We start from the raw sequence: 21,045 nt of genomic DNA, 5'->3' as shown, positions 1-21,045 counted from the left end.
ATGCCTTGCAGTGTGTACGAGATGGTTCTACCATAGCATATGCATCCAAAACATTTAATGTCCCAAGAACAACACTGCGCAACAAATTGACCGGCAAATACCCAGAGGAGTGCCCCAATGGCAGGCCAACAATTCTTTCAAAAGAACAGGAAAAAGAACTTGTCAAATGGATCCTGGGATGTGATGATGGCTGGCATCCCATCGGGAAGGAACAAGTTCTGGACAGCGTTAAACTCATCTGTGAGGTCTACAAAATTCCAAACCATTTTACAGCTGGAAGACCCGGAGACGTTTAGTTCAGGAATTTTCTTAAGCGTCATCCAGAGCTCAGCATGCGCAAGCCAAAATCCTTCTCATTGGAAAGAGCTACTGTTACTGCTGAAGACCTCACGGAATGGTTTCAGAATTGTCTTAAATATTTCACAGAACACAACCTTCTGAGCATTTCACCAGACCGTGTTTTTAATTGCGACGAAAGTGCCTTCTTTTTGACACCGGAAGATGGAAATGTCCTGTCCAGGAGAGGTTCACGTGTAGTTCCATCTCTTAAAAATTCAGGACCGAAGCAATGTATCACAGTACTCTTCATGGTGTCAGCTACTGGCGAACTTGCTCCTCCAATGGCTGTTCATAAAACTGACATTACTCCAAAAATTGCCATTCACAACGCAGAAGGATGGAAAATGGGAACGTCACCACAGAGTGGCTGGATGGATGGGCCACTTTTCTATGCTGGTCTTTATTTCCCGAAAAATGTTTTCCAACATTCAGAGGAGTCCATTATCAATAACCAGCACGATCAGGCCACCGACAATAATCCTTCAAATGATCCAGTCATCCCTGGAAACCAACTCTCTGCAACTTCTGAGACTCAACCGATCTTCGACACACTAAAACAATGCTATTTCTGGCCAGGAGAAATTCCAAAACGTCGTCAGAAGAAGAGGGTCAAAGCCAGCAATGTCAAACACCAGTATATTGTATCTTCCGAGGAAATTATCGCGGAACAGGAGGAAAAATTGAGGCAGGATTTACAAAAAAAGAAAGAAATTGTTTAACGGAAGTTGACCAGAGAGAGGAACAAAAAATAAGGGCAGAAGAAAAGGAGATAAAACTAAAGGAGAAAAACATGGTAAAGGAAAAGGCTCAAATGCCAATTGAAGCTGAAAAAAAAACGTGGAAGGAAGTCAGCCAAGAAAACCGAGGAAAAATCAAAGAATTGAGTGCAATCTTAAAATAAATAAAAATATATATAATTAAATAATAAATTAATGAAATGAATTGATGGAATAAAACTCTAAAAAATGTTTCTGAAATAATATCTTCTCATTTTTATGCATTAAACTTTTCCTTAAAATGAGCATCCGAGTTTCATCGAATTCAACGGAGTTACAAAAAAGCATCGCAGTAACATTCTTGCGCATATATTAATATTATCGTAATTTTATTAATTTTCATCAATATTATTGCTAAAATTATATTTCTATTATGATTCTGAATTAAACAAAGAATAATTCTATTGATTTGGAATGGCGAAAAAAATATTTCATCAGTCCAAAAACAAGCATTAAAGTCGCACTCAATGAAAAGTATCCGGATTACCTCTCTTTACTATAAGAAAACTCTCTAAATAAGAACTCATGGATGCAATGCTGAACAGTTCTAGTGGAGTTTGCAACATTCTTTGGAGATTTTAAAAGCAATGAGCGTATTAATGTAAAATTAACTTAATTTAGGGGGAGACTTTTAGTCTTCGAACATTTCATATTTTTCCATAGTTGCTTTAATGAATATGGCTTAAGTTTTTCAGGATATAAGTCTTCGAAGCCTTAAAGCCTTCCCCTATCCTTGTTTTCCAATTTCAAAATTTCCCATAAAAAGATCTCGTACATAGCATTTTAACTTTGATTTAAAATTGCATGTTAATAAAGCGTTCCATGCCTAGCAAAATGCTCGAACTCGTAACTTAGGGGAGACTGGGGCAAAATTTGTCAAAACGAAAATTTCAATATTTAATTTTCTAAAATAAAGGAGACTGAGGCTTGAAATTTTTATTGTAGATAGCATTCATGAACCTTCCTAAACTTACAAAGTTTCAAGGGATTCGAGGAATGATTATGTAAAATAAAAAATAATGAAATATTAAGTCCTATTTTTGGAATATTTGGCTTACAGAAAATATCAATAGGGGAGACTGGGGCAAAAAGTAACAAAAAGGGTATTTTATTTTTTTACAAGCTACCCTAGCGCCCCAAAAATTTCTAATTATTGCAGTTTTATAGCACAATTTACTGCTCTACAACTTTGTGAAAGTCATTTTCCTCTATTTTGTAAGGAAATACATTTATCGAGCTGTTTTATAAAAGGTAATTTTGTGACCACTCTCAAAAATGCTGGGACAAATAGTACCAGGTATGGGATATTATCACATTTTGATTTGCTTTATTACGAGCTTTCGTAAATTTGAAAAAAAATAGCTAGGTGACATATTTTCATAGAAAATTAATTCCTCTACACCTTTTTAAAACACAATTTTCTCTATCTGAACGAGAAAAGTGCTTTTCAAGCTATTTTAGAAAAAAACACACAAAAGACTGCAAATCGTTTGACCAATACAAACAGCAAGCGGCGAGTCATGATAATGACGTTTCTTTTCGCCGTGAGATATCAGAAATTGCTTCGGTCTTTGTTACTTTTTGCTCTATACCTTTTGTTACTTTTTACCCCAAGTGGTCATTTTTAATAAAAGGATTTCTGGAGAAAAGAATCATTGTAAAATTCAAAAATAGATAACAGATTCGTATTCAAAGAATATCCAGATAATTTGGGAAATATTCACCAGTGCATCAAATTTAATATAAGTAGCTAATAATTGATATCTTCTGCACGGAAAATATTTCAAAAATACGGCTAAAAATTTCGATATTTTTTTATTTTCTAAAATCTTTGCTCAAATTCTAACAAACTTATGACATTGAAGAAGACCTGTGGAGGCTATCCATGGAAAAAATTTAAAGCCGCTATCTTATTTATCTTGGAAGATATTAAATTTTAAAATTTTCGATTTGTGACTTTTTGCCCCAGTCTCCCCTACATTTTTCCTATATAGTTGCTTTAATGAATCTGGCTTAAGTTTTTCAAGATATAAGTGTTCTAAGCCTGAAAGCCTACCCCTATCCTTGTTTTTCAACTTTAAAACTAAAAGATCTCGTGCATCGCATTTTAACTTTGATGCATATTAATAAAGCATTCCATGTTTAGTAAAATGCTCAAACTCGTAATTTAGATGCTATGTATAACTCAAAAGAAATTTTGCATCATTTATCGTTTACCAGTTCACAATGATTTTGAAATAAATCATAAATTACAACAAACAATCGCCGAAAGTAGCTGAAAATTATTGGAATTAATTTACGGGCAAAAATTACTTAACGGTTCATAACCGGTTAATTACCGCATACCATTTAGAAGTGGTTTAGTTTTATCAGAAATTCCAAGACCTTTCCAACAAGCCAAACATAACTCCATTCGGTTGAGAAATACGTTCTCTGGAGCCTTTTAAACCTTTGACCTTGAAGAACCGTTATTAACCCATTTGTACCCATCGATTAATATATTAATCAAAAAATAGACGATTTTTGATAATTTATTTCTGCGCAATTGATGTCCGAATTTCTGTCGGGAATGGATTTTTTCGTTACTTTGGTCTTTCAATTACTTCGAAAAAATACAGAGATGTAAATACATTTTTTTTCCTTTTCTCACTTCCCAGAAAGTCATACAAAATTTTTGTTCAAAATTGCAAACGGAAAATACGACATCCCATCGAATTTCTTAAAATTGACGTCCATCCTCTTTCCTGATTTGAATTCTGATTGCTAATTTGTGTTCTTAGATAGTTACTCTATCTAAATCAAAAGAGTTTGTAATTAATTAATGTACCGAATTTAAATTCAGTGATCGTTAAGACGCGTGTTTGACAAGGGTTCTCCGCGCCACCATGATAGATATTTTTTTTTCTTTTCAAAAAAAATCTTCTCTTAATCTGTATGAAACTAATTCCAAAATATGAACAATCTATTTCAAGTATTTCTGGTACATTGACTGAATGGGTTAAGAATCAGGGATTGAGCTCATAATTTTGGACAGTTTCTAAATTTGGACACTTTGAGGGCAAAGTTGGACACTAAAAATAAATTGATTAAAATTATTGATTTTTATTCCAATATTTGAAAAATAATGAATTCTATCTAAATATTTGTTCTTTTTGGAAGATTTTAACACTAAATTCGTCAAATTTTGAATATGATTTGATTTAAAATTGCTTTGTTGAAACCTCAGTGTGAGCACTTGCTTACGAGAAATATAACAGAACTTTGTGTTTATTTCCGTTTTATTTAGTTGTTGTGAAGTACTAACAATTTTTCCTCGCTTTTTTGAGTGATATTGTCAAATATTCATTGAATATTGTGTTGATTCACGGTAATGGTGATTTGTTGATTTGACCTGAAGTGAGATTTACCTTGTGAATTACGTTTTTCGTGCGAATAATGGGCAATTTTCTAAGAAATTCACCAGTGAGGTGATACTTTTTATTTTGGACAGGTGTTTTTTTCTCGAAATTTCGTGAAATTTTAGCTTTTGTGATGACTAGGTTGTATAAATGTCTGGAAAAACCAAGGAGCATCATCTCTACGAACGAGATGTAGTAAGAAAAGCCTTCAAAGGCTCCCAGAAAGGCCAGGGAATGCGTAAATCCGCGCGTACTTGGAGTGGTGTACCGAAGTCACTGCATTTTAATGAATGATATGGTATAGAAAGTTTCCGGGTTTCCTGTGACATTCTACGGTTCCCTTACATGAACAAGAAGAGGACTAGGTAAGATAGGTTCATTCAAATTAAGATAGGTTCTTTAAATGGAGAACAATGGGCATCCTATTGAGGCGGATTAACTGTCCAAATATACAGCCAAGGTGTTCAAAATTTGATTTAAATTGACCTCTACATATCAATTCATTTTTAAACGTATTAAAACTATTTTTAGTAAAAATAAGACGATAAATATCTTGCCAAGTTTCTAAGCAACCTTTCTGATTTATTTACAATATTTTTACAATAAATTAATAAAAAAAATAGGTGTAATTGCAACTAAGTACCCTCGGAAATTGGTTCCGTTATGAAACTTTACGGAAATTGTTTCCGTAAAGTTTCATAACCGTCTATTTATCCATTGAATCACTCAGCAAAAAAAGACGAAATTGTAGCCTGCTTTTACTGCTAGCGATATAAATTTTCATCTTTTATTTAAATTTGTTTTATTGAAATGCTTTTCCTCAATACTTTGCAATACTTTTATTTAAAACTGAAAATTTCTAGAACTCCCATTTTAGCCGAGACACACTAAGGGGGATTGTAGCAGATGACAGGAATATTTTATCTCAGATACTAACCTTTTAAGGGAAATTAATTTTAAAATTCACGACTTTAAAGAAGCCCTAAAGAGTTAACCTGGCACATTACAAAAAGATTAAATCTATTGTATCGTATAAATTTTATTTCCGTATATAAAATCACCAAGTTGAGTACGTCTGTAAAATGGATTATATTCCCACATGACTTTAGTAATTCATATTGTTAGTGATAAAAGTGCATCTGTGTCGAAATGTCGTCTTATCAGTTCGATCAATCCAAAAGAAATCAATCATTGTGTTTGTCAATTCTACCCTCACATTTTATTTCCTAACAAAATTTTCCCATTATTAGATTAGGATATTCCTTAAAAATATTTCAAACAGAAAACTTTTTACTAACACAATTTCAATTGGGCAATTCTGAGAAAGTTTCCCGAATGGCAAAACTTTGGTATGAAATAGAGAAGTGTTAGGGATATGTGAATGTAACCCTTTCGCATGGAATTTTGATGAATTGATACACAATTTTGATCAATTGAGCATTTGAAAGTGAAGATTGATTGGATTGTGAATTCCACAAAAAAAAAGAATAAGGAGACACTGATTTTCTTCAGCAATTTTTCCCGTGGCAGTTTACTTTGGATATTTCGTGCGAATGGCCAAAAAGTGGAACTTAATTTCTAGAAGAATAAGTTACTTAAGAAAATGAAGTTCTCGCGACGTCCCGTGATACACGCAACTCGACGTGAAAGAAAACTTCTTGATGAATCGGCATTTGTGGAAGAAGATTCTTGTAGCATTCCAGCAAAATACCTCAATCTCTTTCTCATACTAACCTTTATCTTTGTAAGACATAGCACAAAAAAAATAGAGAAGAAAGAAACTAATTTGACATCAAATAAAATGACAGCGATTTTCTCACTAATTTTCTCTCGGTAATTTTCCTCTCTCGTAGATGACAAGATTGGCAGAGAAGAGAATTGATGAGGATCCAATTGTTGGAGATGAGGAAATTGACACGAATAATAATATGGACGTGGGATTTGGGAATACCGTGCCAAGAACATATCGTCCGGAAGACTTGAAAAAGTGGCGACCAGCACCAACTGTGATGGAAAAATATGGTTATCCTGGGGAAATGGGAAAACCAGTGAAGATTCCCGATGAGCAGCAGGCGCTCATGAAGGAGAAATTCAAAGAGAATCAGTTCAATCTCATGGCCAGTGACATGATTTCTCTCAACAGATCCCTCACGGATGTGCGACATGAAAAGTAAGAAATTATTTTTTGTTCTTCTTTAGCATGGATTTGTGGCTCTAGCGACCACCAGTTGATTCCACCATGACTCAATAAAATTCTCCGAAGATTCATGATAACAAAAAAAAACCGTCTTATAAACCGCGAATCGTGCAAAATACTTCCTATTATTTTGTATGATGGAGCTGCAAAAAGTTTTGCACCAAAAAAAATGTTTGTTAATTTTACGAGGAGAAAGTCAATTTGAAGAAGAACGATCGATTTCGTAAGACAAATTTAATAAATAAATAAGAATGACTACCACAGTTAAATAGAGAGACTTAATATTTGCTACAAATGAAATTTAGCATTTTTAGTACAAGTACTAAAAATACCAATTTTATTTATTTTTCTGACAAACTCACTATATTCAAGAATATTCTGCTTTATGGTGCTTATTTCAATGCAAAAAAAGAAGAGGCGAAATCTTTCTCCTAATATTTATTTTTAGTACAGGACTGTTCTCAAGAGCTTCTGCATAATCGACTTTTCTTTGCGTTAGTTCCTGTCGCGACTGTTTGGTGGTTTTTTAAACTCGGCAAGGACTGAGCAAAACAGTCGAGACAGGAAGCAACACAGAGAAAAGTCGATATTACAGAAGCACATGAGAACAGTCTTGTACTAAAAAAAAATGTTGAGAAAGATTTATACTCTAATGGATTTCGACCGTTTTTTGTATCAATATAGTCAAAGGCGGGGTTTCGGTCTAATTTATGCTCTGCAATTTTACTTTATCATTGCCGACGTTTCGATCCTGGATGGGATCTTTTTCAGGGCCTATTACAATTATAATTCACAAAATTAATATGGTACAATTTTTTGGGGTGACTTTATAATTGTAATAGGCCCTGCAGAAGATTCCATCCAGGATCGAAACGTCGGCAATAATAAAGTAAAATTGCAGAGCATAAATTAGACCGAAACCCCGCATTTGACTATATTGTTGAGAAAGATTTCCCCTTTTCATTTTTCATTGGAGTATTACCATAAGACAATGTATTCTTGAATAATGTACCTGTGTCAAAAATATAAATTCGGTATTTTTAGTACTAGTACTAATGTTGTAAAATTTTCGTAGTAAATAACATTAGTCTTTCATATTCAAGCTTTTCTTTGTGTTGATTCCTGTGATGACTGTTTTCCCCAGTCCTTATGGCGTTACAAAACCACCTAACAGTCATAACAGGATCCAGCATAAAAGCCGATTATGTACTAAAAAAAAAATGTACGAGAGAAATATTTCCATCTTTCATTTTCCATTAGTATAGCAATATTATAAGTTTTTCATTGTGTTTTTGTTCACAAAATCTCCGGAAACTTTTTTTGTTACGTAACTTTTTTTACGTTCTCCAGTTTTTCGTGCCCGAAATATTTACTCTAGCTTAAGAGTCAATTCAATTTAATTTATTCGAAAATTTGCTTAGAAATTTATATAGCTTTAAAACAAGACTAATATTTTCAGAAAATTTCATAGTTTTAGTACATAAAAGTAAAATAATCTTCATGTTCAAATTTCAAAAATTCTTGAATTTTTTGTATTGAAATAAATCTCAATCTTATTCAACTTGTACTAAAATTTTTAATAATCCACTTATATATTTCTGCTTTAATTTTGTTAATATTATTTACTATTTATTCACAATAATAGGGTCATCCCTTTTACAATTGTGAAAGAAAGAAAAGCAAAAAAAATAGGAAGATAACGCTTCTATATTTTATAAACAGAAAGCGAGAGAGTATTTCACTTTAGTTCAAGTTGACTAAGATTGAGATTTATATTTCAATATAAACAATTCAAGAATTTTTGAATTTAGAACATGAGGATTATTTTACTTTTATGTACCGTCGTTGCGGGTGACTTTGCACTCGGGGGGTGACTTTGCACTCTGCTGTTCGTGAGACTTTGAACAATTCTAGCACTTATTGATAGTCTTCGCCGATCCGGTCTACCATGTCAAAGTATATAGGGATATGTTAAGTACCAAGTAAGGTACAATGATCCTCAAAAGGATTCTTGTGGTTTCAGTAATAGTCAATGAAATGCTAATATAGGTATTTTGCCAAAAAACGGCTCCGTGAAAAAGTTATCTGAAGGTGCAATTTTAAAATCGATTTCAGAGTAGTAAATTGCCCAAATCTATTCTAAATTTATTTGGCTAGAATAATCCACTTCGATTTTGTTGATTATTTTTATTAAAATATTTTTTTTCCCTATTATCTTTCTAAGAACGCATGATTTATGTTATAAAATTGCATGTAATGGTCTTTCTAAAGCATTATAATAAAAGTATTTGGCTAAAAATTATCCAATTTTTTGATAATTTAAGATAAAGTGACCGAGATCTACAAGATGGTGTGGTCGCCATCTTGGTTTGACGTTTCTGTCCGCCATTTTGAATAACTGTCAAAACCTAAAACTGGTCCGATTGAGCTGAAATTTTAGTATGTTCTACCTGATGTCAAAACCTTTTCAGAACATATATAACATCCGACCTAGGTCAAGCGATTGCCTGGATACAGGAGCTCCAAGTTCAAAATTTTGACATTTTCATGAATACAGAACTACGGAGAGCTTCTTTTATCGAAATCATCACAAAAAAGACTGTACTATCGTTAGGCGATGAGATCTAAATAACAAACAAAAACAAAAGTAATGTTTTTCTTTATAACAGCATATTATTTGAAGATCTGAAAAACTGTTTTTGCAAAAATGAAAAAATAAAAAAATTAATAAATGCACTTTTCATTAATTTTTTTTTAATTATGTAAGAGTAAATAAATATATAAAATAAAAGCCTCAACCATTTTTAATGGATACTGAGGCATTTCATTTAGATTTTAAAATTAAGGATTAGTAAATAAAGATCGCCAAAATATGATGATTTCAAAATTTTAAAATTTGAGCCTCTGTATCTAGGTTAATACTTGACGTAGACTGGGACATAGATACGTTCTGAAAAGGTCTTGACATCAGCTACAATATACTAAAATTTCAACTCAATCGGACCAGTTTTAGGTTTTGACAGTTATTCAAAATGGCGGACAGAAACGTCAAATCAAGATGGCGATCATGTCATCTTGTAGATCTCGTGCATATTACCCTTAGATGTAAAGATCTTCATTGTCGTTTATTATCAGAAATTGTTGATTTTTTAGTATTTATTAAAAAGTGCAAAGTCACCCGCACCTTATCCCCAGTGCAAGCCTTTTTTCTTGATTTTTTTAAACATAGTAAAATTTTATAAAATTAATGCTAGTGGCACAAAATCCATTCATTAACAACTGAATACAAATAATTTTACTCAAAAACCCCCCTCCCTTCACTTTAACTATCCACTTTTAGAGAGCAAAGTTGAAAAATAGCGAAAAAACGTGCAAAGTCACCCGCAACGACGGTACTAAAACTTTGAAATTTTCTGATTTAGAGGGAATATAATTGTAAATAATATATATATTTTTAGTACAGTGCGACTGTACTAATTTTAACGCATGTAGCACTCCATCATTGAATCTTAGTACATTTGTAGTTACCGAATTTTTAAACGCTAAATATAAAAGTTTGGCACTCACTGTGAAATTTCAAATATTTTTAAGTGCTCTAGCTGCTTACTTTTTAGTTCACTCTGTACTAAAATTGTTAATTCTTTAAAGGTTTAGTTATTTATCTAAAAGTTAAAAGGATTACCTGTGAAAATGATTTCCACCCTAATTCACAATTTTCTCATTTGCTAAAAAGGGTCTTATATAGTATTTAAATTTATCAAAATTGTTAGATGAGTACTAAAAACCCAATAATTCTTTTTTAATTTTTTAAAATTATTTTTTAAAGGTTTAATCAACTTATTATATAATGAAATCGGATTTAGTGCTCTCCGCGAAATTTATATTTTCTTTAGCCTTACTAAAATTTGTTACAGAATAACCTGAGTTACTAACAACCATTACAACGAAGGCACACTATTTTTTATTTTTAGTCAAAGATTTGCTTCATTGTCTTTCTCTTTAAATAATAATCCAGTTATGAACATTTCTGACATGAGTACTAAAAAACTATTTTTCCTTCTTTGATTACTTAAGAGTTAAAATTATGTGTTTTTGCGAAATCAAACAGAAAATGTTCTTCTCACATATTCAAAGTCGTATGCAAGTACTAAAAAGTCAAAATAGCTCTTGTACTAAAATTGTCTTAAATTATATTTTAAGTTTTTTGGATTAAAGCTTTAATGTACTCGTTAAGAAATATATTTTTAATAGTGCGCAAAATGTCTAAATCTCGTTTACAAGTCATACAATTTTTTTAGTACATTATTTTTAGTACATGTCATTATTGCTTTCCTTGTTAATTAGGTGTCGATCAAAGCACTATCCAGCCAAACTGCCAACCACCTCAATAGTCATTGTCTTTCACAATGAAGCCTGGACGACGCTCCTTCGAACAGTTTGGAGTGCAATCAATAGGTCTCCCAGGCCACTTCTCAAAGAGATCATCCTGGTGGATGATGCCAGTGAGAAGGAGCATTTGGGCAGAAAGTTGGAAGAGTATGTGGCTACTCTTCCTGTCCATACATTTGTCCTGCGAACGGGACAACGCTCTGGACTGATCAGAGCTCGACTCTTGGGTGCCAAGCATGTCAAGGGGCAAATCATCACATTCCTCGATGCCCACTGTGAATGCACTGAGGGCTGGCTGGAGCCCCTTCTGGCCAGAATTGTCATGAATAGGAAGACAGTGGTGTGTCCGATTATTGATGTGATTAGTGACGATACTTTCGAGTACGTCACAGCTTCCGATCAGACTTGGGGAGGGTTCAACTGGAAGCTGAACTTCCGATGGTATCGAGTGCCAAATAGGGAGATGGAGAGACGGAATCACGACCGAACGGCTCCATTGAGGACTCCCACAATGGCCGGCGGATTGTTTGCCATTGACAGGGATTATTTCTACGAAATAGGAAGCTACGACGAGGGAATGGATATTTGGGGTGGGGAAAATCTCGAAATGTCCTTCAGGGTAAGTTTGGTCTTTTCTATTCAGTTGCCGTTTAGTTGCTTACAAGAGAATTGCACAGAAAAATTCTGAACATTCCAAATGGCACCTTTTGGATGCATTCAGAAGGTGTAACATTGAGCTGCAAATATTGCTCATAAAAATGGCAGCAAAAGTTTAATGGGAGAAACGAAGATAACAGGTGAATAATTCATGTTGAAGGTGTGACTGAGGTTTGATGCTAAAAGCAGTGCTCGTAAAAATTTTCTGAACTTTATTCAAGAGTAAAAAGAAACTACAGGTTTAGATATCAAAAGTTCTTGATTATATTCCAAAGTTGTTCTTTAGAGAAACGTGAGTACTAAAAACGCTATAGTTTTTTAATTTATTAATTAAGATTTAATATGATTTATTAAAATGAAACCGAAATTTGAGATAAATTCACTTTACTAAAAAAGCTTTACGTTTTTTTATTCACCAAAATTAAGCGTGAGTACTAAAATTTAGTACTCATAGATATAAGTTACTAGTTCAAGGTTGAAACGTATTAAGATTGTATTAAACTTAATTTAAGACGATTAACATACGTAATTTCGTGATACTAAATTTTAGTACAGTAGTAGTATCAGTTGAGAAATGTCAAATCTAGAAAAGAAAAAAAACCTCTTGTATTTCAGCAAGTGAAGTAAGAATTATTAATCTTTAATCATCCATCTTTTGCTCAAATTATTCAGCTATAATTTTTAGTACTATAAGTACTAAAATCTTCGCCCTTCTCGTTACTACAGAAATAAATATTGTTTCAGTTTTTTGCTCTACAATTTTTAGATCTTTTAGTACAAGAAACTACTAATACGAGTATTCTTTGAACTAAAAATTATTTTAAGAAAACTCTTTAAAAAAGAGCTTGTTGAAGTGTCTCTTGGAATGCCTCAGATTATATATAGCCCCTGAATGTAACTGACTTCATTCTCCTCAAAAGAGGAGTTTTAGTGCGGAAAGCGCTAAACTTTCTAGTAATTTCTAGTACAAGAATTATAGTAAATTCTTACACATTTACTACTTTAATATCTATTGTTTTTTAGGACTAAAATTTCTTGAAATTCCGAATATCAAATGTACTAGAGATTTTTATTAATTTTTACTGCTAAAAATACTAGAATTTGTACTGATTTCTAGTACTAAAATACTAAATTATTGGAATTTTTGTTTCAAAGCCGTTTCTAGTACTAAAATGCTACGAATTATATCCGAAAGAAATTTTATAGTTTTAGCTTTTTCACTAGAAGTATTAGTACGATAAGTTTTATTTCTTTGGTACTAAAACTTCTTATGCTCTCGAGTATCAAAAGTACTAGAAATTTTTAGTAATTTCCAGTGATAATGTTGCTACATTTTCTACTAATTTCCCGTACTAAAACACTAAGTTATTATAATTTTTAGTTGGAAAAGCAGTTTCTTGCACTAGAATGCCAGAGATCATATTGAAAAGTTATTGGATGTTCTAGCACTTTAAATACTAGAAGCTTGATTATTTTTAGTACTAGAATTTGTTGTAATTTCGAATATCAAAAGATCTACGATTTTTTGGTAATTTTCAGTTCTAAAAATTCTAGGATTACAATTAATTTCTAGTACTAAAATTTACTAAGTTATTGGAATTGTTGGTTCTAAAAATAGCTTCAAGTACTAAAATGCTAAAGATCATGTTGGAAGATTTCGGTAATTATAGTACTATTAGTACTAAAAGCTTAATTCTTTATAAAACACAAAAAAAAATTTGTAAAATTGATCATAAATGTTTGTGAATTCTTGGTAGATTACTGACGGCAGCAATAGCACAAGAAAAACAGGAAAACACAATATTTTTCGCGAAAGCTTTCGTGAAGAAAGCGCGTTAAAGCATCGAAAGCTTTGGCAAAGATTTTTGTGTTTTCCTGTCCTGAAAGGATTGCACCCCCTGTCGCATCCGGAGGGAGTCCATCTCCTTGACTTCCTTATGTTTGTAAATTCCTACTAGGGACATACGAAATGCTCGTAAATTGTATATCCCACGGAAAAAGTTCGTAAATGTTTGTACCTTTTTTACAAACATTGTTCGTAATAGGATCATTTGACGAGTGTTTTTTCTGTTCTTTTACAAATATTCTAAATTCTAAAATGCTAGAATTTTTACTAATTTCTAGTACTAATACACTAAGTTATTGGAATTTTTAGTTCTAAAAGCGATAGGGCTAAAATGCTAGAGGTCATATTGGAAAAAATATTGGAAATTCCTACACTTGTAGTACGAGAAGCTTTGTTATCTGTAGTACTAAAAAAATTTAGTACTAAAATTTTAGAGATCATATTGGTAAAAAATATTGGAAATTCTAGTACTTTTAGTACTAGAAGCTTTAATACCTTTAGTACTAAAATGCTGGAGATCATATTGGAAAAATATTGGAAATTCTGACACTTGTACTAGAAGCTTTGTTATCTTTAGTACTAAAAATTTTTAGTACTTAAGTGCTAGAGGTCACATTAGAAAAAATATTGGAAATTGTAGCACTTTTAGTACTAGAAGCTTTAACAGCTAGTACTAAAAAGTTAGAGATCATATTAGAAAAATATTATCAACTCTGACTCTTGTTGTACTATAAGCATTGTTATCTTTAGTACTAAAAAATTTTAGTACTAAACTGCTAGAGATTTTTTTTTAAATATTAGAAATTCTGGCACTTTTAGTACTAGAAGCTTTAATATCTAGTACTAAAATGCTAGAGATCATATTGGAAAAATATTGGAAATTCTGGCACTTATTGTACTAGAAGCTTTGTTATCTTTAGTACTAAAATTTTTTATTACTAAACTAAAGTGCTAGATATCATATTGGAAAAAATATTGGAAATTCTAGCACTTTTAGTACTAGAAGCTTTAATATCTTTGGTACTAAAATGCTAGAGATTATATTGGAAAAAATATTAGAAATTCTAACACTTGATGAACTAGAAGCTTTGTTATCCTTAGTACTAAAAAATTTTAGTACTAAAATGTTAGAGATCATATTGGAAAAAAATCTTATTATTTTATATAATAATAATATTATATATATTATAATATAATATTTTATATAAGTCTTGTTATTTTTAGTACGAATTTATTTTAGTACTAAAATTTTATAGATGAATACAAAAGATCATGCATTTTTTTCTCTCAATGAAAGTGATGAAAAATACCAGTAGCATCTGACTCGAGACATACCATAAAACAGTGATAAATGATTCGTTAGGTATTGCATTTGAGAACAGAAAGTAGCAATATGATTTATTGTCCAATGCAACCCAAACATCACTTGTTTTGGAATTTATATTGTGCTGTGTAAATTCTCATTATAACAACAAGTTTTCTGTGCATTTTCTTTTGAGCATCTAAACTGCAACACATACAAATATTTTGAATATTTTCTTTTTCACAATAACCTATTGATTCCTTTCGCAGCTGTTTCCATTGATATTCTCTTTTTTTTTTGTTTGTTAACTTGTGATAAAATTTCGAGCTATCCCCCCTAAGTTAAAATGATTAATGATTTTTCTTCAGGCACCAACATTGAACTTTATTAATTATGTTTTTTTCTCTATCTTTTTTTTTTAATCCCAATGTCTACGACTGCCAACCACCGTTGTGTATAAAACAAAAATCCTTAATGCACAAAAATGTCCCTGCACACATAAAAAATACTTTTTATCTGGGGGCGACGTGATAAAACCAAAAAAAATAAATAAAAAACAAAATGAAAAGATCTGGCAATGTGGTGGAACATTGGAAATAATACCGTGCTCTCACGTTGGCCACGTTTTCAGGGATAAGTCCCCCTACACTTTCCCCGGCGGTGTCGCCAAAATAGTCCTCCACAATGCAGCCAGAGTCGCCGAGGTGTGGCTGGATGAGTGGAGAGAGTTTTATTATGCAATGAGCCCAGGTTTGATTTCAATTTTTTTTTTTTTGTTCTTTTTATCCTCTAACTCCTTCATTTTTATTCCCCATTTTTTTTTAAACTTGTGCATTTAATGACCATGAATCCCAAATGAAGAGATTTGGTTCAAGAGACAATCGCAGTGATTTATAATAATAAAAAAAAACCAAGACATTTCGAGTGGTTTTGGCCACAAAAAAAGCGCTCATTCTGCCATTTTTGGTGCATTTTCTTTAGATTGCGGGATATTACATTTAATATTTGTGCACAGTGATTAATTTTACAATCCACACCGCAGCAATTTTTCCCAAGAAGTTTATCTTTTGCAGAGTCAATGTTGATTTTTTTCATGGAGAAAAGAAAGGGTTTCTGGGATAAGAAATAATAAAAAAAAGAAGCAATAAAATTGCCCTCATTTTGCCATTCTTGCAATTTGACGCAAAATTGTGTTATTTGAGCTGTCTCATGGGGTGTTATAAATGTTACATAATATTTCTTTTCTTCAAAGAAAGAAAAAAGAATCATTTAATTTGAAATACGAGGTTTTATATTCAATTACATTCGCGTGTTATTGACACATGGGAAAAGCACAACGTAGGTCAAGAAAGGTGTCTTGACAAATAAAAAGCACTAAAGATTAAATGAAATTTATTCCTCAAGCTTCTAAAACTTCCAATAAACAAGGATATTTCGAAAAACAATCTACTACGTTATGTTCCAAGTGTGTCTCTGGAAATCTCCCAAAGTGTGTCTCGGCTAAAATAGAAAATGCAATGTGTTTTCTATTTCATTTCTAAACTTTACTGTGATATCACACTAGAGAATTTCACATTAAAATTTTAATGTGATTCATATTAATTGTTGCTGATATATGTCCTAATGTATAATTTTCATCAAGAGCTTTTAGAAATCGATTCATTTAGTGATAAAAAAATGGACTCGAGTCACAAAACTTGGTTTAAATAGATTAAAATAGCATAAATACGATTGATAATTAATGAGCAAATTAATGAGAATTGAGCAAATTTATGAGCAAAATTTGCTCATTAAATTTTCATCAGGTACCACTTTATTGCAGTCATTCGGGTAGTTTCTGCGCCACAATTTTCTCATCAATTTATTCGTGATTAAATTGTGATAAAAGGTAGAGCTACTACTATTTATCGCGCACGAGATGGAGAAAGGACAGAAGACATTGAGAAAGATCGGTGAAGAGGATAAGTAAGAAAAAAGCTAAACAAAAATGTGTTCGATCTACATTTTATATTCCTGCATTGAGTCACCAATCGCCGTAACTCACACCTCAGTCGGGATTTGGGTGATATTGGCTCCCTCATTTTCGTAGTCTTCTTTTGAAAATGAAGCCCTACGATTTGAAGAAGCTCTTTAAATTCCTCTGAAGTCATCCGGAGAAAATTATTATATCCAAAAAAAAATCGCCCCAGAGAATTTCAATGACACCATGTGAAGGTCGCGTTAGGAGCCAATCTCTCGCCCACATCCTCCTTATTCTCACTTAGCGGGTCCTTTTGCACGACAGGAGGAAAACTTCCTCTTCTTCACTAAAATCGCACATTTTCGCTCAAACGACTGAAATACTTGAAAAACAAAAACACTCATCTGACAACTCGTATGCCATCGTGACATTGAGCAATTCTAGCAATATGTCCTAACTAAATCAGCGATTTCGAGTGGTTCTAGAAGTTTTAATGAGCAACTTTTCACTTTAACTTTAATGTGAAATTTTCTAGTGTGATAACTCCGTTACGCAGCTTTCAGATAGAAAACTTTACATTTGATAAAATGGTAAAGCGTCTACGTCTACATAATATGTTTCTGAATAATTTCTGAAGAGAGGGAAAACTTAAAGAAATATCTTTCGAAGACCAAGAAAAAATGATGGATTCGAAATTGATCGGTTCAGTAATAACCTTTCGAACAGACAAGGCCACTGATTCTCCGAAATTGACTAAAAGAAAAATAGCTGTCTAGTTTCCACAAAGTGTCGTTAATGATCGAAAAATTCAAACTAAATTTCGAATTTTCGAACTAAAGAATCTGCAGATTTTCGGCAGAATTTCTGCCGAAAATTGCAGATTTTCTAGGCAGAAATTCTTCCGAAAATCTGCAGAGTTCCTCTTAATGTACTAGAATATACCGTTACAATTCAAAAAACCTCCGAGTAAAATCGGCAGGTAAATCAATGATTTGACGGGAACCTTTCGAAGACACAAAGCTATTCCAATACCAAGCTAAACCTATTCGAAGATCTACCGGAAGCCTAAAGTGCAAGTTCCCGTACTCCCCGCTTCAGCGCTGATTGTTCTGCTATTTCGAATTTCGGTATTCTTGACACTTCAATAGTCTCAATGTCAACAACAGTGCGTAAACGTTTACCGCAAAAAGTGAATTTTTGTGTTGTTTTGTGACATTTCATGATGGCAGAACGTTTGAATTGCAATTTCATTCAAATGAATGTCCTTTTGATGAAAACTTTTCATTCACAAGTAGAATTGTGAATGAAAAATTCGAAGATGTTTTTGAACAACCAAAACAGAGACGTTCTTACTTCTTGATACTTTCGCAAGGTGGCTGAAGTACATCCTGTTCGAATTTCGAAGTGCTCAAATGTCAAAATATGTTGGTCTTCACTTTATTGTGAGGAAAAACACAAAGCAATGACGTTTATTGTTTGTGTCCCATTATTTAATGACTGCATAATCACTGCAGTAACTCCTTTGCGAGCTTTTAATTGCAGTATTTCATAAATTTTCCTCACCTTGTTTGAAAATTTAGTATGCTAGCTCGAAATTGAATTTGAATTCTTTGAACATCGACGACTTTTTGTGCAAATAGGATTCCATTTACCTTTTATCCAAGACACTATTGGAAAGATTAAAATCTACTGTTCAACACTTGCGCACTTTTGTGTAACTCGTAGGTTCAAACGTTCGAACTTCCAACGGATTTTTAGGTCAGTTCTCTCTGATATACCTTCGAATCGGTATAGAAAAAACCTCAACCCGAGAAAACTCAAATTGAGAAGATTATTACTTAACGAGAGGAATCTCTAGTTGTGTTTGCACCCATTCACCTTTTAGCCGAGACACTTGTGAAGAATTTTAAACTTCAACTGTGAGCACACCAATTGAATGTTTTAGTTTCAAATAATTTCTAAATATTTCCAAAGCTTCTGTTTACAAGTAATGTGACTGACGAGGCTGGCGAAAAAGTAATGACATATTTCGCCCTCAAAGTGCTGCAATTAACAATTTTTTTCTGAAAGAATTGGTTTTTTGGATCAAATTTGAAGTGAAAGCTATTCAAAAAGGAAGTTAAAAGTACATTTTGTGTTTTAATTTCATAATAAATAATGCTGAAGACTGTCTGATTGCACTAAGAAATTTAACCCAGGACAACAACCTTATAGTTCATACAGCATCCTATTTTAGCACGTACAACATACCATCCGAGACACTTTCTTGAATTTAAGGATGAAAAATTTACCTTCTCAGTATACTAAGAAGTATACGCTTCTTGTTATACAGAAATTATTCAATTTAGCGTGTTTATTTTAAGATATCAATCAATTAATGAGACATCTTGTTTGAAATATATTTTCATTGCTTTTCTCCCTCTGGAACCTTATAAAGTATTTAAAGTTTTACTGACTGGAATATACAGAGGTAAAAAAAAATCATAAACCTGCGCAAACACAACATCGTAGCGAGAGATAAATTAATTTGTGGTCGATAAAAATTACTCTTGGAAAATTCAATAAAAATATCTGCTTGTTTAGCTGTCGCCCCAGCAAGATTTTCTTTTTTTTTCTGTCGAGAATCGAGACGGAGAGTGCAAGATGCTGCGTGGTAAAAGTTTAATTGAATTAAATTTCTGCAATTGGGAAAAGTTGTTGTGTGGAAATTGTAAGAATCACCGTCGTATTAACTAACTTTCCTACCCTTCATCCTCTAATCCAGATTGTTTTTTCTCTTAAGGATGGACTTTTATTAAATTAATTTTTATATTGCATAACCCTTCTCTCTCTTTCTCACGGGAAAGTAAACTCATCCAGTCATTAATATTTTTTATCAGTGCTAATACTTTTTTTTTAATAATCCTTTGCCATATTTTTTTATTATTAATACTCGCTAATACTTTGCTGAAAAAAATTGCGTGGGTTCGCGTTAATTTTCCTCCCCAAAAAAAAGAAGAACCTTTCCCTGAAAATAACATTTTTAACACATTTGAGTGATTTAATATTTGCCTCTAAATTGATATTAACAACTAATTTAATTAATTGGGATACAAAAAATCATTTTAAAAGGAGGAAGGAGGAAATGAATTTTCAATTAAAACTGTCACCATGTGACGTGTTAAATGATTGATAGTAATTGTTTTTCTCCAAGTTATAAAAAAAAGGTGACAAGAGATTTTTTTAATTGAAAATTGATTAGATATCATATGGAAACAGGAGCCACCGGTAAATACTTCATTCTCACTTAAAATTTTCTTCGCTCTCTTTCACCTGATTTATTCTCTTGATTGCTTTACGACATAATTTTTGTCTCAATCAATAAGTTTTTCTCAATGCAAAATCTCCAAAGTCCGTGAAAAGGTGCAAATGAGGTGTTGAAAGAGGAAGAAAAATAAGAGAAATAAAGTGAGAAAGTTGTATTAAAGAATTTTCCTAACATTTTTTTTATTGCCTTTTTGATTGACATAAAGTTGTGTAATATGAAAAAAAATGTTACTAATGAAAAAATCATTATTAATCTCTCAAAAACAAAAAAAAAATAAATATTGCATAAAAAGGTGTGGATGTGCGGTGGAATATTAGAAATAGCTCCATGCTCTCGAGTGGGCCACGTCTTCCGGAAATCAACGCCATACTCATTTCCGGGTGGCACAACGCAAATTGTTAACCACAATAATGCCCGTTTGGTGGAAGTGTGGCTCGACGAATGGAGTGACTTCTATTACAGCTTTAACCCAGGTTTATCCTTCTTTTATCAACACAATTAACCAATAAATTTGTTAAGATAATGCTCCTTTCTGTACGTAATGCTATGTTTGCCATTTATTGCATGTTTCTAAGCAACCAAGGGATCTATTCTTATGAAAGAATTTTTAGAAATAACTTATTTAAACACTTATGGAAATATCCTAAAGTGAGGTTATGCTTAAAAGTAAAGTTTGGTTAGAACATAACCTCACAGTTGCAGTTGCATAACCATAAGTGTTTTACAGATTATTGGATGATTTTTTTTTTTGAAAAGAAAAAAAAATACCTAGGGTCGAAGGAACACCTAGAGTAAAGTAATACCTAGGGTAAATTAAGCTAATTCAAAATGGAGATTTTTCGCTACTCCAAATGGAAACGTCACTGTTTTCAT

At 32.4% G+C, this 21,045-nt stretch overlaps 1 protein-coding gene across 8 annotated transcripts in view; it reads left to right on the top strand.

Moving 5' to 3' along the window:
* Nucleotides 1-21,045, top strand: part of LOC129806634 (polypeptide N-acetylgalactosaminyltransferase 5) — a 65,006-nt gene that overhangs the window by 34,636 nt on the left and 9,325 nt on the right. For 5 of the 8 annotated variants that reach the window (XM_055855358.1, XM_055855365.1, XM_055855360.1 and 2 more), the window contains 3 exons: nt 6,367-6,683; nt 11,055-11,718; nt 20,465-20,645. In XM_055855358.1, coding sequence (XP_055711333.1) covers nt 6,367-6,683; nt 11,055-11,718; nt 20,465-20,645 — 1,162 coding nt within the window. Of the gene's footprint in view, nt 1-6,046; nt 6,258-6,366; nt 6,684-11,054; nt 11,719-15,474; nt 15,656-20,464; nt 20,646-21,045 lie in introns of those variants that run through there. The other 3 variants (XM_055855364.1, XM_055855363.1, XM_055855359.1) reach the window with 3 other exon arrangements.

Source organism: Phlebotomus papatasi, chromosome 3, assembly GCF_024763615.1.
Source record: "Phlebotomus papatasi isolate M1 chromosome 3, Ppap_2.1, whole genome shotgun sequence".
NCBI lineage: Eukaryota > Metazoa > Arthropoda > Insecta > Diptera > Psychodidae > Phlebotomus > Phlebotomus papatasi.
The sequence above is the reverse complement of the archived record's forward strand: the minus strand, read 5'-3'. Positions and strand labels throughout refer to the sequence as shown.